General features: G+C 40.8%; 1 protein-coding gene across 3 annotated transcripts in view; it reads right to left on the bottom strand.

The window, feature by feature from the left end:
* Positions 1-13,994, bottom strand: part of nbr1b (NBR1 autophagy cargo receptor b) — a 125,971-nt gene that overhangs the window by 13,937 nt on the left and 98,040 nt on the right. For all 3 annotated transcript variants that reach the window (XM_061981690.2, XM_061981691.2, XM_061981693.2), the window contains one exon: positions 1,570-1,762. In XM_061981690.2, the coding sequence (XP_061837674.2) occupies positions 1,570-1,762 (193 nt within the window). The remainder of the gene's footprint in view (positions 1-1,569; positions 1,763-13,994) is intronic.

Raw genomic sequence — 13,994 nt, 5'->3', positions numbered from 1 at the left:
TACACACTTACATTGCCCATATCAAAAAAATCAAGCCAAACAATTTACAAAGCATTTTAGAAGTTAAGGGAGAGTCTAAAAAGGTGAGGTTCTGCATTGGTGATGACCCAATACCAATGGAGTCGCAGCAACCTGTCAAAAGCCTGGTTAGATGGTACAACGCAAGCCTCAGGAACAAGGACCAGGACCTCACTAACAGCCTGTAAGATAAATTGGAGACACATCTGACTGGAAGACATAGACCTTACTGAAGCTTGGCTCGCTACCCATGACAGCAGTTTCCAACCTTTTATGGGGCGCCGTAAGTGCATCCCATCATTATTCCTGTTCTGTTACGCTCTACGGTGTTCGTCTAATCTTGGACAGGTTTGTGCTGAACGTGACATTTTGTTGGACTTGTGCAATGACAAAACAGATCCTTCTTTCCTGTCTCAGTTTCTTGGAGACTAAAAAAGTAAAGAAACGAATATACCCCTAGAGCTTGCGGCGGTGCAAGATGGCTCAAAGATTGACAACAGCTACAGACAGACCCAGGAACGGATATGAGCATGAGCACGGCACATGAAACAACAAGCTGTGCACTTATGGTCGCACTTATGGCAAATATAACCCCATCCAGGGAACTGAGAATCCACCAAGGAATGAGAGGCTGCTTTAGAGAGCAGAGACAAGGGCCTCACATTGACCAGTGCTTCTCACAAAGCAACCAGTCAAGTCAGTCAATTGAAGCACAGCGACGAACAAATACAAAAGTTTACAGAACATCAGCACCCCAGTCACTGCAAAGGATAACGCAAGGAAGTAAGGCAGGTTGACGTAAGGCAAGTTGATGTAAGGCTTCTACTTTACAGAGGTGGAAAATGGTGGTCGAGGAGGTGCAGGAGAAGAAGCACTGAGGCTGTCTCTCTTACTAAGCAGGGACAACAGATGAGGTGGGAAGAGGAGAGACCTCACTTGAAAGCAGCTCTGGGAAATGGCTTTATCAACTTCATTTTTAGAGCTACACATGAAGTGCTCCCGTGGACCCATGGTGTGGACTTCACCTGCAGCCTCTGCCCAAACCCAGCGACTCTCTAACACATATCGACAGGTTGTAAGACAAGTCTCTGTTACACCTGGAGGCCCAATCAGGTCCTCAAGAGGCTGACAGCAGCCCTCGGAAGCAAGAGGAATACTATTAACTCAATGCCTTGAGAGCAACTAATAGCACCAGAGTGCCAACATTCACCTGAAAGGGGAAGTAAAAGCCCAAACATTCTCCCAGTGGCATAAGGTCAAGCGCACAGATCATTGTTGGGCTCACAAAACAGCAACAAGATCCGCTCATTGACCTCAAACCCTTTGCCCACTGGCCCCACCCAGACATGGGACACAGGCTCAGGCTTGATCACCGTGGAGCTGGCCACCTTTGATGAGGGTGTCTAAAACCCCCAGTGATAAAGGTAAACTAATAATGTGTCCCCAAATGTACATTCTTCCCACGGCTGACACCAAATTCCCCCGACACTCTCAACATCAAGGCCAACACCAACAGTTTTGCATCATGACCTTGGTTTTAGGAACCTGTACCTGTACATGGACTCCCCTAGTGGCCGACTGGTGTCAAAGCAGTCAGGAAGGATGATGATGTAATCCTCAGAGGAGGTGGAAGATGAGCGACTCCTCCTTCCTTCCTCTTTTCCCCCGCCTTTGGTGACGTCTGCTTCTTTCTCACTTTGCCTTCCTGTGGGCGGCACACTGCGTCTCGGACCCTTGCCTTCAGCTGCGTTCAACACAGGAAACAAAAATTATACACATGACTTTAGCTAGCTCGTCCACTTTGAACATGCGCATGTGGAGAGTGTTCACTTTGGACATGTTTGTCTCACAGTCATGTTTTATTGACCATTCTACAAACAAGCCTTCATCTAGGCAGGAACAGCAATGTGAGCAGATCTCAGCATTCTAGGACAAAGTATAAAGATTGAAGCACAAATTTCACTTTTTCACCAATGCATTAAATGCTTCTTATTCAATTTTTGGCGGACATAGATTCATTTATCTAGGCTATCATTTAGATCGACTGTAACTACAGTATCTGGTCACTTTGGATTGACTGTACCGACAATATTCTGTCACTGTAGATTGACTGTAACTACAGTTATGTCACACCTGGGTGAAGTCTTGTCTGGGTTTCGTCTGGTTTCATGTTGTTTTGTCATTTCCCGTTTTATTTTGAAATGCTGACTCTCCCTCTCGTTTTAGATCACTTGCCCTTCCTCCTGTTTCACTGGTCTGATGTCTTTCCTGATTGCCTGATTGTGCCCACCTGTGTCACCCTCTCTCATGTGTATAAATGTCTCGTCCTCCTCCTGTCCTGTGCCAGAGTGTTTCGTATCTTCTTGTGCGTACCTCCAGCGTTCCTTTGCCATAGTATTGTCCACAGCCATAGCCACGTATTGTATACCTTTTTGGATCCACTGAGTATTTTGGTTTGTAAGTTTTCTCAGGTAAGATTAGCTTCCAGCATCACCTCTGTTGGAGCGCTTTTTGTTCTACTTAGTAGTTTTTGTTCATAGCCCTTTTTCCCTCCGTAAACGGAACCTTTTTTATTTTTTTAAATATTTTTAGTAAGTTTAGTGGTCAGGTTAGGTCTGGTTTGATAGCCTGTTTTTGTTTCTCCCGTTTTGGACCCCTTCCCTGTTCAGAATAAATATCTGTTTCTGAAAATCCTGCATCTGTGTTCAGAGTCCTGTTCTGGTCATGACACAAACACAACAATAACAACAACAACAATAGGGCAACATCAGCAAATACGATATGTACAAATATGATGGTAAAAGTGATAGCAAAGAAGCAGTTAGCAAAATAAATAATAATACAGAAATGACAATGAACATTATTACACTACAAATGGAGCATTACAAATACCGTATTTTTCGGACTATAAGTCGCAGTTTTTTTCATAGTTTGGCCGGGCTCCAGTGCGACTTTTATATGTTTTTTTCCTTCTTTATTATGCATTTTTGGCAAGTGCGATTTATACTCCGGTGCGACTTATACTTAGAAAAATACGGTACCAATAGAAATAGCGCTATTGATAATGAACAATACCAATAATTTACCTCTATTATCAACAATACAGTTGTTTAAATGCAACCATACATATATGTAAAAGAAAGCAGACAAATGGAGGGGAAGAAAGAGAAGCCAGCTATATTAACCTTGTAGATTGTTATAGTAACAATAGTTTAAGCTTTGTCAGCGTGCCATGTGTTACCCAGTTTACCCTAGGGCAACAACGTTAATTTATGTTTGATGAAACGTTATTATGTGCATGAGTGTATGTATGTATATGTACTTATGTATGTACAGTATGTGTATAAGTATGTTTGTACAGTGAATGTATGTATACAGTATGTGTGTATGTATGTTTGTACAGTGAATGTATAAGTACAGTATGTATATATGTATGTTTGTACAGTGAATTTATATGTATATGTACATGCATGTGTATATGTATGTGTGTACAGTGAATGTATATGTACAGTATGTGTGTATGTATGTTTGTACAGTGAATGTATATGTACAGTATGTGTATATGTATGTTGGTACAGTGAATGTATATGTACAGTATGTGTATATGTATGTTTATACAGTGAATGTATATGTACAGTATGTGTATATGTACGTTTGTACACTGAATGTATATGTACAGTATGTGTATATGTATGTTTGTACAGTTAATATGCGTGTGGATGTACGAACTTTGAGTATGTAGGTATGTACTGTATTTGTGTATGTATGTGGGAGCATAGGTACCTATGTTTGTATGAATAACAGTGTGTATGTGAGCATACGTGTATTTGTATCTAGGGATGATGTTCGAAAACCGGTTCTCCCGATGCTTCGATAAGAAAAGAACCGATTCCTTGTATTTCAATCCCTTTTTGAGAACTTGTTCCCATTATCGAAACCACTATACCGTATTTTCGCGACCATAGGGCGCACCGTATTAAAAGGCTCTGTTTCAGTTACGGGTGCTATTTCTGTATTTAACGCATAAATAAGGCGCAGCATATTTTTGGACGCAGGTATGGTTAAACATACGCACGCTAGCTTAAAACATATGCTAGCATGCATGGACACTGTTTTAAAAAGGCAGCAGGAGCAAAGCTGAGTTGGATTGTACTTTATTCAAGTATTTATCAATGTACTCACATTATTTTTTAATCAATCCTCATCCACAAATCCATCAAAGTCCTCATCTTCTGTGTCTGAAATGAACAGCTGGGCAAGTTCTCCATCAAACACGCCAGATTCCCTCTCGTCATTTACAAAGTCAGTCTCGTTGCCGTGGGTCTTCTCGGAAAAGATGCCGGTTTTTGCAAAAGCTCGAACAACAGTGCAAGCAGACACGTTAGCTCAAGAATCCACGATCCATTCACAAATTGTGGTGTAACTCGCCCGACGCTGCCTCACAGTTTTGGTGAAGCTGTGTTGGTCTGTCATTCATCACTCCCATGACGCTTACAACTTCACTTTGAACGTCCTGTTTATACCCATGTCCAGCGGTTGGAGTTCCTTCGTGATGCCTTAATGATGACTCCAGGTGGAAACTTTTCTTTCGGCAGCGTCTTCTCCTAGAAAATCACCATAGTTGGCAGTTTCTGTCCATTAGCCTAGCAAGCTACCACAACAGTAAAGGCCGACTTCTCTTGCCCCGTTATGCGTATGGATTCTCTACCGTGCTGGTCCCCTTCTTATCCACAATGTGCTTCACCGGGATGTCGAAAGTGAGCGGCACCTCGTCCATGTTGGTGATGTGTTTGTTGGCAATTTTTTTATTTACAACGCACATAGCAGCACTATATGATCACTGGGGGCGTGCCTTTAGCGTCCTCTCTCACCTGAAACCTTCACCCTTTAACGTCCGCATGCTGTCCTCAGTCACATCCGCCTTTCCTCCATATAAACAGCGTGCCGGCCCAGTCACATAACATCTATGGCTTTTGGAACTCAGTGCACACACAACAACCTATCTGGATTCGATAAGAGATTCCATAAGAGGATTCGATAATGGCATCGACATCGATAATTTCTTAACGAACATCATTCCTATTTGTATGTACAATATATTTGACTCCCAGTGTGTGTGGGAGCCAGAGTACGGCCCCAGCCACCCAGAGAGCCCAACCCACAAACAGCAGGTGTGGTGCCCAGGGAACAAGGGACCACCGGCCCCACGCAGCCAGGCCGGCCAGCGACAGGAACCCCAGAGCCCGGCCCACCGTCCCGCCCGGAAATGCCAGCAGCAGGCCGCAGACAGATGCGCCCGGCAGAAGACAAGACACGGGAAAAGCAGGGGACAGTCAGCCCTCAAGCCAGCGAGAGACCACACCCCACACGGGCAGAAAGGAGGGACGCCCTGCCTGAGGGGCCCAGACACTCCCCACAATCGGACGGAAAGACTGCCCCCGCCCCACCAGCAACTGGGCCCCCACCCACCATCGATTGTAACTACAGTATTAGGTCACTGTCGATTGACTGTAACTACAGTATTGTGTCACTGTGGATTGACTGTAACTACAGTATTCTGTCACTGTAGATCGACTGTAAGTACAGTATTCTGTCACTTTGGATCGACTGTATAACTACAGTCTTTGGTCACTGTAGATTGACTGTAACTACAGTATTCTGTCACTTTGGATCGACTGTAACTACAGTATTCTGTCACTGTAGACTGACTGTAACGACAGTATTCTGTTAGTTTGGATCGACTGTAACTACAGTATTTTGTCACTTTGGATCAACTGTACTCTGTCACTGTAGATTGACTGTAACTAAAGTATTCTGTCACTTTGGATTGACTGTAACTACAGAATTTTGTCACTTTGGATCGACTGTAACTACAGCATTCTGTCGCTGTAAATTGACTCTAACTACAGTATGCTGTCACTTTGGATTGACTGTAACTACAGTATTGTGTCACTGTAGATTGACTGTAACTACAGTATTTTGTCACTTTGGATTGACTGTAACTACAGTATTCTGTAACTGTAGATCGACTGTAACTACAGTATTCTGTTACTGTAGATTGACTGTAACTACAGTATTTGGACAATTTGGATCGACTGTAAGTACAGTATTCCATCACTTTGGATCCACTGTAACTACAGTATTCTGTCACTTTGGATCGATTGTAACTACAGTCTTTGGTCACTATGAATCAACTGTAACTACAGTATTCGGTCACTTTGGATCGACTGTAACTACTGTATTCTGTCACTTTTGATCGACTGTAATTACAATATTCTGTCACTGTAGATTGACTGTAACTACAGTACTTTGTCACTGTAGATTGACTGTAACTACAGTATATTGTCACTTTGGATCGACTGTAACTACAGCCTTTGGTCACTGTAGATTGACTGTAACAACAGTATTCTGTCACTGTAGATAGACTGTAACTACAGTATTCTGTCACTTTGGATCGAATGTAACTACAGTATTCTGTCACTTTGGATTGACTGTAATTACAGTATTCTGTCACTTTGGATCGACTGTAACTACAGTATTTGGTCACTATGAATTGACTGTAAGTACAGTATTTTGTCACTTTGGATCGACTGTAACTACAGTATTTGGTTACTATGAATCGACTGTACCTACAGTATTCTGTCAATTTGGATCGACTGTAACTACAGTATTCTGTCACTTTGGATCGACTGTAACTACAGTATTCTGTCACTTTGGATCGACTGTAACTATAGTATTCTGTCCCCTTAGATCAACTGTATTCTGTCACTGTAGATTGACTGTACCTACAGTATTTTGTCACTTTGGATCGACTGTAACTACAGTATTCTGTCACTGTAGATTGACTGTAACTACAGTATTCTGTCACTTTGGATTGACTGTAACTACAGTATTCTGTAACTGTAGATCGACTGTAACTACAGTATTCTGTTACTGTAGATTGACTGTAACTACAGTATTTGGACAATTTGGATCGACTGTAAGTACAGTATTCCATCACTTTGGATCCACTGTAACTACAGTATTCTGTCACTTTGGATCGATTGTAACTACAGTCTTTGGTCACTATGAATCAACTGTAACTACAGTATTCGGTCACTTTGGATCGACTGTAACTACTGTATTCTGTCACTTTGGATCGACTGTAACTACAATATTCTGTCACTGTAGATTGACTGTAACTACAGTACTTTGTCACTGTAGATTGACTGTAACTACAGTATATTGTCACTTTGGATCGACTGTAACTACAGCCTTTGGTCACTGTAGATTGACTGTAACAACAGTATTCTGTCACTGTAGATTGACTGTAACTACAGTATTCTGTCACTTTGGATCGAATGTAACTACAGTATTCTGTCACTTTGGATTGACTGTAATTACAGTATTCTGTCACTTTGGATCGACTGTAACTACAGTATTTGGTCACTATGAATTGACTGTAAGTACAGTATTTTGTCACTTTGGATCGACTGTAACTACAGTATTTGGTTACTATGAATCGACTGTACCTACAGTATTCTGTCAATTTGGATCGACTGTAACTACAGTATTCTGTCACTTTGGATCGACTGTAACTACAGTATTCTGTCACTTTGGATCGACTGTAACTATAGTATTCTGTCCCTTTAGATCAACTGTATTCTGTCACTGTAGATTGACTGTACCTACAGTATTTTGTCACTTTGGATCGACTGTAACTACAGTATTCTGTCACTGTAGATTGACTGTAACTACAGTATTCTGTCACTTTGGATTGACTGTAACTACAGCATTTTGTCACTTTGGATCGACTGTAACTACGGTATTCTGTCACTGTAGATTGACTGTAACTACAGTATTCTGTCACTTTGGATAGACTGTAATTACAGTATTTTGTTACTTTGGATTGACTGTAACTACAGTATTTGGTCACTATCAATTGACTGTAACTATAGTATTCTGTCACTCTGGATCGACTGTAACTATAGAATTCTGTCCGTTTGGATCAACTGTATTCTGTCACTGTAGATTGACTGTACGTACAGTATTTTGTCACTTTGGATCGACTGTAAACACAGTATTCTGTCACTATAGATTGACTGTAACTACAGTATTCTGTCACTTTGGATTGACTGTAATTACAGCATTTTGTCACTTTGGATCAACTGTAACTACAGTATTCTGTCACTATAAATTGACTGTAACTACAGTATTCGGTCACTTTGGATCGACTGTAACTACTGTATTCTGTCACTTTGGATCGACTGTAACTACAATATTCTGTCACTGTAGATTGACTGTAACTACAGTACTTTGTCACTGTAGATTGACTGTAACTACAGTATATTGTCACTTTGGATCGACTGTAACTACAGCCTTTGGTCACTGTAGATTGACTGTAACAACAGTATTCTGTCACTGTAGATTGACTGTAACTACAGTATTCTGTCACTTTGGATCGAATGTAACTACAGTATTCTGTCACTTTGGATTGACTGTAATTACAGTATTCCGTCACTTTGGATCGACTGTAACTACAGTATTTGGTCACTATGAATTGACTGTAAGTACAGTATTTTGTCACTTTGGATCGACTGTAACTACAGTATTTGGTTACTATGAATCGACTGTACCTACAGTATTCTGTCAATTTGGATCGACTGTAACTACAGTATTCTGTCACTTTGGATCGACTGTAACTACAGTATTCTGTCACTTTGGATCGACTGTAACTATAGTATTCTGTCCCTTTAGATCAACTGTATTCTGTCACTGTAGATTGACTGTACCTACAGTATTTTGTCACTTTGGATCGACTGTAACTACGGTATTCTGTCACTGTAGATTGACTGTAACTACAGTATTCTGTCACTTTGGATTGACTGTAACTACAGCATTTTGTCACTTTGGATCGACTGTAACTACGGTATTCTGTCACTGTAGATTGACTGTAACTACAGTATTCTGTCACTTTGGATAGACTGTAATTACAGTATTTTGTTACTTTGGATTGACTGTAACTACAGTATTTGGTCACTATCAATTGACTGTAACTATAGTATTCTGTCACTCTGGATCGACTGTAACTATAGAATTCTGTCCGTTTGGATCAACTGTATTCTGTCACTGTAGATTGACTGTACGTACAGTATTTTGTCACTTTGGATCGACTGTAAACACAGTATTCTGTCACTATAGATTGACTGTAACTACAGTATTCTGTCACTTTGGATTGACTGTAATTACAGCATTTTGTCACTTTGGATCAACTGTAACTACAGTATTCTGTCACTATAAATTGACTGTAACTACAGTATTCTGTCACTTTGGATTGACTGTAATTACGTCTTTGGTCACTATGAATCAACTGTAACTACAGTATTCGGTCACTTTGGATCGACTATAACTACTGTATTCTGTCACTTTGGATCGACTGTAATTACAGTATTCTGTCACTTTGGATCGACTGTAACTACAATATTCTGTCACTGTAGATTGACTGTAACTACAGTACTTTGTCACTGTAGATTGACTGTAACTACAGTATATTGTCACTTTGGATCGACTGTAACTACAGCCTTTGGTCATTGTAGATAAATAAATAAATGATAAATGGGTTGTACTTGTATAGCGCTTTTCTACCTTCAAGGTACTCAAAGCGCTTTGACACTACTTCCACATTTACCCATTCACACACACATTCACACACTGATGGAGGGAGCTGCCATGCAAGGCGCTAACCAGCACCCATCAGGAGCAAGGGTGAAGTGTCTTGCTCAGGACACAACGGACATGACGAGGTTGGTACTAGGTGGGGATTGAACCAGGGACCCTCGGGTCGCGCACGGCCATTCTTCCACTGCGCCACGCCGTCCCCTTTGATTGACTGTAACTACAGTATTCTGTCACTGTAGATTGACTGTAACTACAGTATTCTGTCACTTTGGATCGACTGTAACTACAGTATTCTGTCACTTTGGATTGACTGTAATTACAGTATTCTGTCACTTTAGATCGACTGTAACTACAGTATTTGGTCACTATGAATTGACTAAGTACAGTATTTTGTCACTTTGGATCGACTGTAACTACAGTATTTGGTCACTATGAATCGACTGTACCTACAGTATTCTGTCACTTTGGATCGACTGTAACTACAGTATTCTGTCAATTTGGATCGACTGTATCTACAGTATTCTGTCACTTTGGATCGTCTGTAACTATAGTATTCTGTCCCTTTGGATCAACTCTATTCTGTCACTGTAGATTGACTGTACCTACAGTATTTTGTCACTTTGGATCGACTGTAACTACAGTATTCTGTCACTGTAGATTGACTGTAACTACAGTATTCTGTCACTTTGGATTGACTGTAACTACAGCATTTTGTCACTTTGGATCGACTGTAATTACGGTCTTCTGTCACTGTAGATTGACTGTAACTACAGTATTCTGTCACTTTGGATAGACTGTAATTACAGTATGTTGTTACTTTGGATTGACTGTAACTACAGTATTTAGTCACTATGAATTGACTGTAAGTACAGTATTCTGACACTTTGGATCGACTGTAACTACAGTATTCGGTCACTTTGGATTGACTGTAACAACAGTATTCTGTCACTTTGGATCGACTGTAACTACAGTATTGTGTCACTTTGGATTGACTGTATTCTGTCACTTTGGATCAACTGTAAGTACAGTATTATGTCACTGTAGATTGACTGTAACTACAGTATTATGTTTCTTTGGATTGACTGTAACTATAGTATTCTGTCCCTTTGGATCAACTGTATTCTGTCACTGTAGATTGACTGTACGTACAGTATTTTGTCACTTTGGATCGACTGTAACTACAGTATTCTGTCACTGTAGATTGACTCTATCTACAGCATTTTGTCACTTTGGATCGACTGTAACTACAGTATTCTGTAACTATAGATTGACTGTAACTACAGTATTCTGTCACTTTGGATTGACTGTAACTACAGTATTCTGTCACTTTTGAATGACTGTAATTACAGTATTTTGTTACTTTGGATTGACTGTAACTACAGTATTTGGTCACTATGAATTGACTGTAAGTACAGTATTCTGTCACTTTGGATCGACTGTAACTACAGTATTCGGTCACTTTGGATTGACTGTAACAACAGTATTCTGTCACTTTGGATCGACTGTAACTACAGTATTGTGTCACTTTGGATTGACTGTATTCTGTCACTTTGGATCAACTGTAAGTACAGTATTATGTCACTGTAGATTGACTGTAACTACAGTATTATGTTTCTTTGGATTGACTGTAACTACAGTATTCTGTCACTTTGGATCAACTGTATTATGTCACTGTAGATTGACAGTACCTACAGTATTTTGTCACTTTGGATTGACTGTAACTACAGTATTCTGTCACTTTGGATTGACTGTAACTCAGTGACGTGCAGTCACTGGAGGCAGGTGAGGCGGGGCCTCACGTGCCATCACGGTTCCGGTTCACCGTGCGTGACTGCTCGCTGACTGCTCGCTGTTTCGAAAAAGCTAAGTATCGTTCTATTTGTGTGCTTTTAAATTGTTCTGCAGCTTTCTTTATTACTTTCTCAACATATTTAGTAGTACTATTTAACTTGCAAATCACCCGATCTCTGTCTCTCCACCCCTCCCGCAGCTAGCTAGCAGCTAGCTGCTAAGCTAACGAAGCTAGCGCGGAGAAAGGCGTCGCCGGGCGCCGGTCAGAAGGAGTCTACTCCTGCACACCGTGACCAGGACTTCTCGGAAGACAGCAGGAACTTCACTCGGTGACAGAAAACACCGTGAGTATGGCTTCCTGCGCGTCATGCACCTTACTCACGGAGAGGCTGGCTCTGCTAGAGGGCCATGTCCGCCAGTTAGAGCAGAGTAATCTCGTAACTTTAGATGTTGTGGACACATCTGCTAGCGTTAGCTGTAGCGAGCTAATTAGCCCAGTCTGTAGTAGTCCTAAGCGGCCTACAAGCTACGGTGTACCGGTTGAGACGCATAATAGATTTAGCTCTTAAGCTAGTCCTACACCCCAGTCTACCGGGCACCACACCTTAGTCATAGGGGACTCCATCACCCGAAACATAAAGCTTAGCAAACCAGCCACAATTAAGTGCATCCCGGGGGCCCGAGCACCTGACATTGAGGCTAATCTTAGGGAGCTAACTCGCAACAGGCCTAGTAAACACGTACGACAGGCTAATCGCACCACTAGTTATGCGAATATAGTTGTACACGTTGGCTCCAATGACACTAGAATGAGACAGTCAGAGATTACAAAGAGAAACATAGCCAGGACTTGTGATCTCGCTAGAAAGATGTCCAGGCATCGAGTAATTGTCTCTGGCCCCCTGCCTGCGAGAGGCAATGATGAGAGATATAGCAGATTAGTCTCGCTTAACAAGTGGCTGGCTAGCTTCTGTAGACAACAGGGACTAACGTTTATTGATAATTGGCCCTCTTTCTGGGGCAAACCAGGCTTGCTGATGAGGGACGGCCTTCGCCCTAACCAGGAAGGCGCCATCATCCTGTCTAAAAACATAGACTACTGTTTAAGTCACATTTGACTAACTACACTAGAGCAAGCCCGGTCACAGGCAATTACAGAGCCTGCTAGTCCGGGTGAGGAGTCAGTTAAGCTAGAACTAGCCAGCGCCAGGCTGGATAATTCCTGTACGCATAGCAATTTTCTTAGAATAACACACAACTCACATAATGTGTTTTCTGTTGTGAATGTGTCAGGGGTAGATATGCATTCTACTGAGGTGGCAAATCATGATGCGTTCAGTCGATCGCTGCATCAAGCAAACAATCTGAAAATTCCCGTCGTATCAATTCCTAGATATGGTCGAAACTATTTAAAGTGCACTACGTATAATAAACGCAACATTATTAATATTTCTACTACGGATAATTTAAACAAAAACTCGTCAAAACAGCCCAATACTTATAATCTGGGCTTTTTAAACATAAGATCATTGTCTCCCAAAACGTTATTAGTTAATGAGGTCATTAGAGACAACAATCTTTTTTTTTTTTTTTTTTTTTTTTTTATTTTTTATTTTTTTTTTTTATGTCCTGTCCAGCTTCTCAGGCAAATCATATAGTTGATGTAGATGCCCATGTCGGCTGTTCAGATTTACTTTACAAAAGAGAAGTGTAGGATACTTCTCTTGTTGCCTTATTTGTATTTGACTTTATTAAATGTATTTATATTATCATTTAGTGCAGCCGGGCCGGAGCAGGAGGGGATAGAAAGAGAAAAAAAAAGAAGACAGAGGGGGAAATTGTGGGGACAAGAGGGGGATTAGACAGAGAGACAAAAACAACAACAGCAAACAACAAGAGCAACATCAGCAAATATGACATGTGCAAATATGATGGTAAAAGTAATAGCAAATAAGCAGTTAGCGAAAAATAAAAAATAATACAGAAATGACAATGAGCATTATTACACTACAAATGGATCAATACAAATACCAATAGAAATAGCGCTATTGATAATGAACAATACCAATAATTTACCTTTATTATCAACAATACAGTTGTTTAAATGCAACAATACATATACGTAATGATAACTTGAGATACGAAAGAATGCAGAAAAATGGAGGGGGAGAAAGAGAAGCAACCTACATTAACCTTGTAGATTGTTATAGTCACAATAGGTTAAGCTTTGTCAGTGTGCCATGTGTTACACCCAGTTTACCCTAGGGCAACAACGTTAATATATGTTTGATGAAACGTGATTATGTGCATGAGTGTAAGTATGCATATGTACTTGTATATGTACAGAATGTGTATATGTGTTTGTACAATGAATGTATATGTACAGAATGTGTATATGTGTTTGTACAGTGAATGTATATGTACAGTATGTGTATGTGTATGTTTGTATATTGAATGTGCGTGTGGATGTACGAACATTAGGTAGGTAAATATGTACTGTATTTGTGTATGTATGTGGGAGCGTAGGT

This window comes from Nerophis lumbriciformis, linkage group LG24 (assembly GCF_033978685.3).
Source record: "Nerophis lumbriciformis linkage group LG24, RoL_Nlum_v2.1, whole genome shotgun sequence".
NCBI lineage: Eukaryota > Metazoa > Chordata > Actinopteri > Syngnathiformes > Syngnathidae > Nerophis > Nerophis lumbriciformis.
Note: the sequence above shows the minus strand (reverse complement) of the source record. Positions and strands in the feature narration are given on the sequence as shown.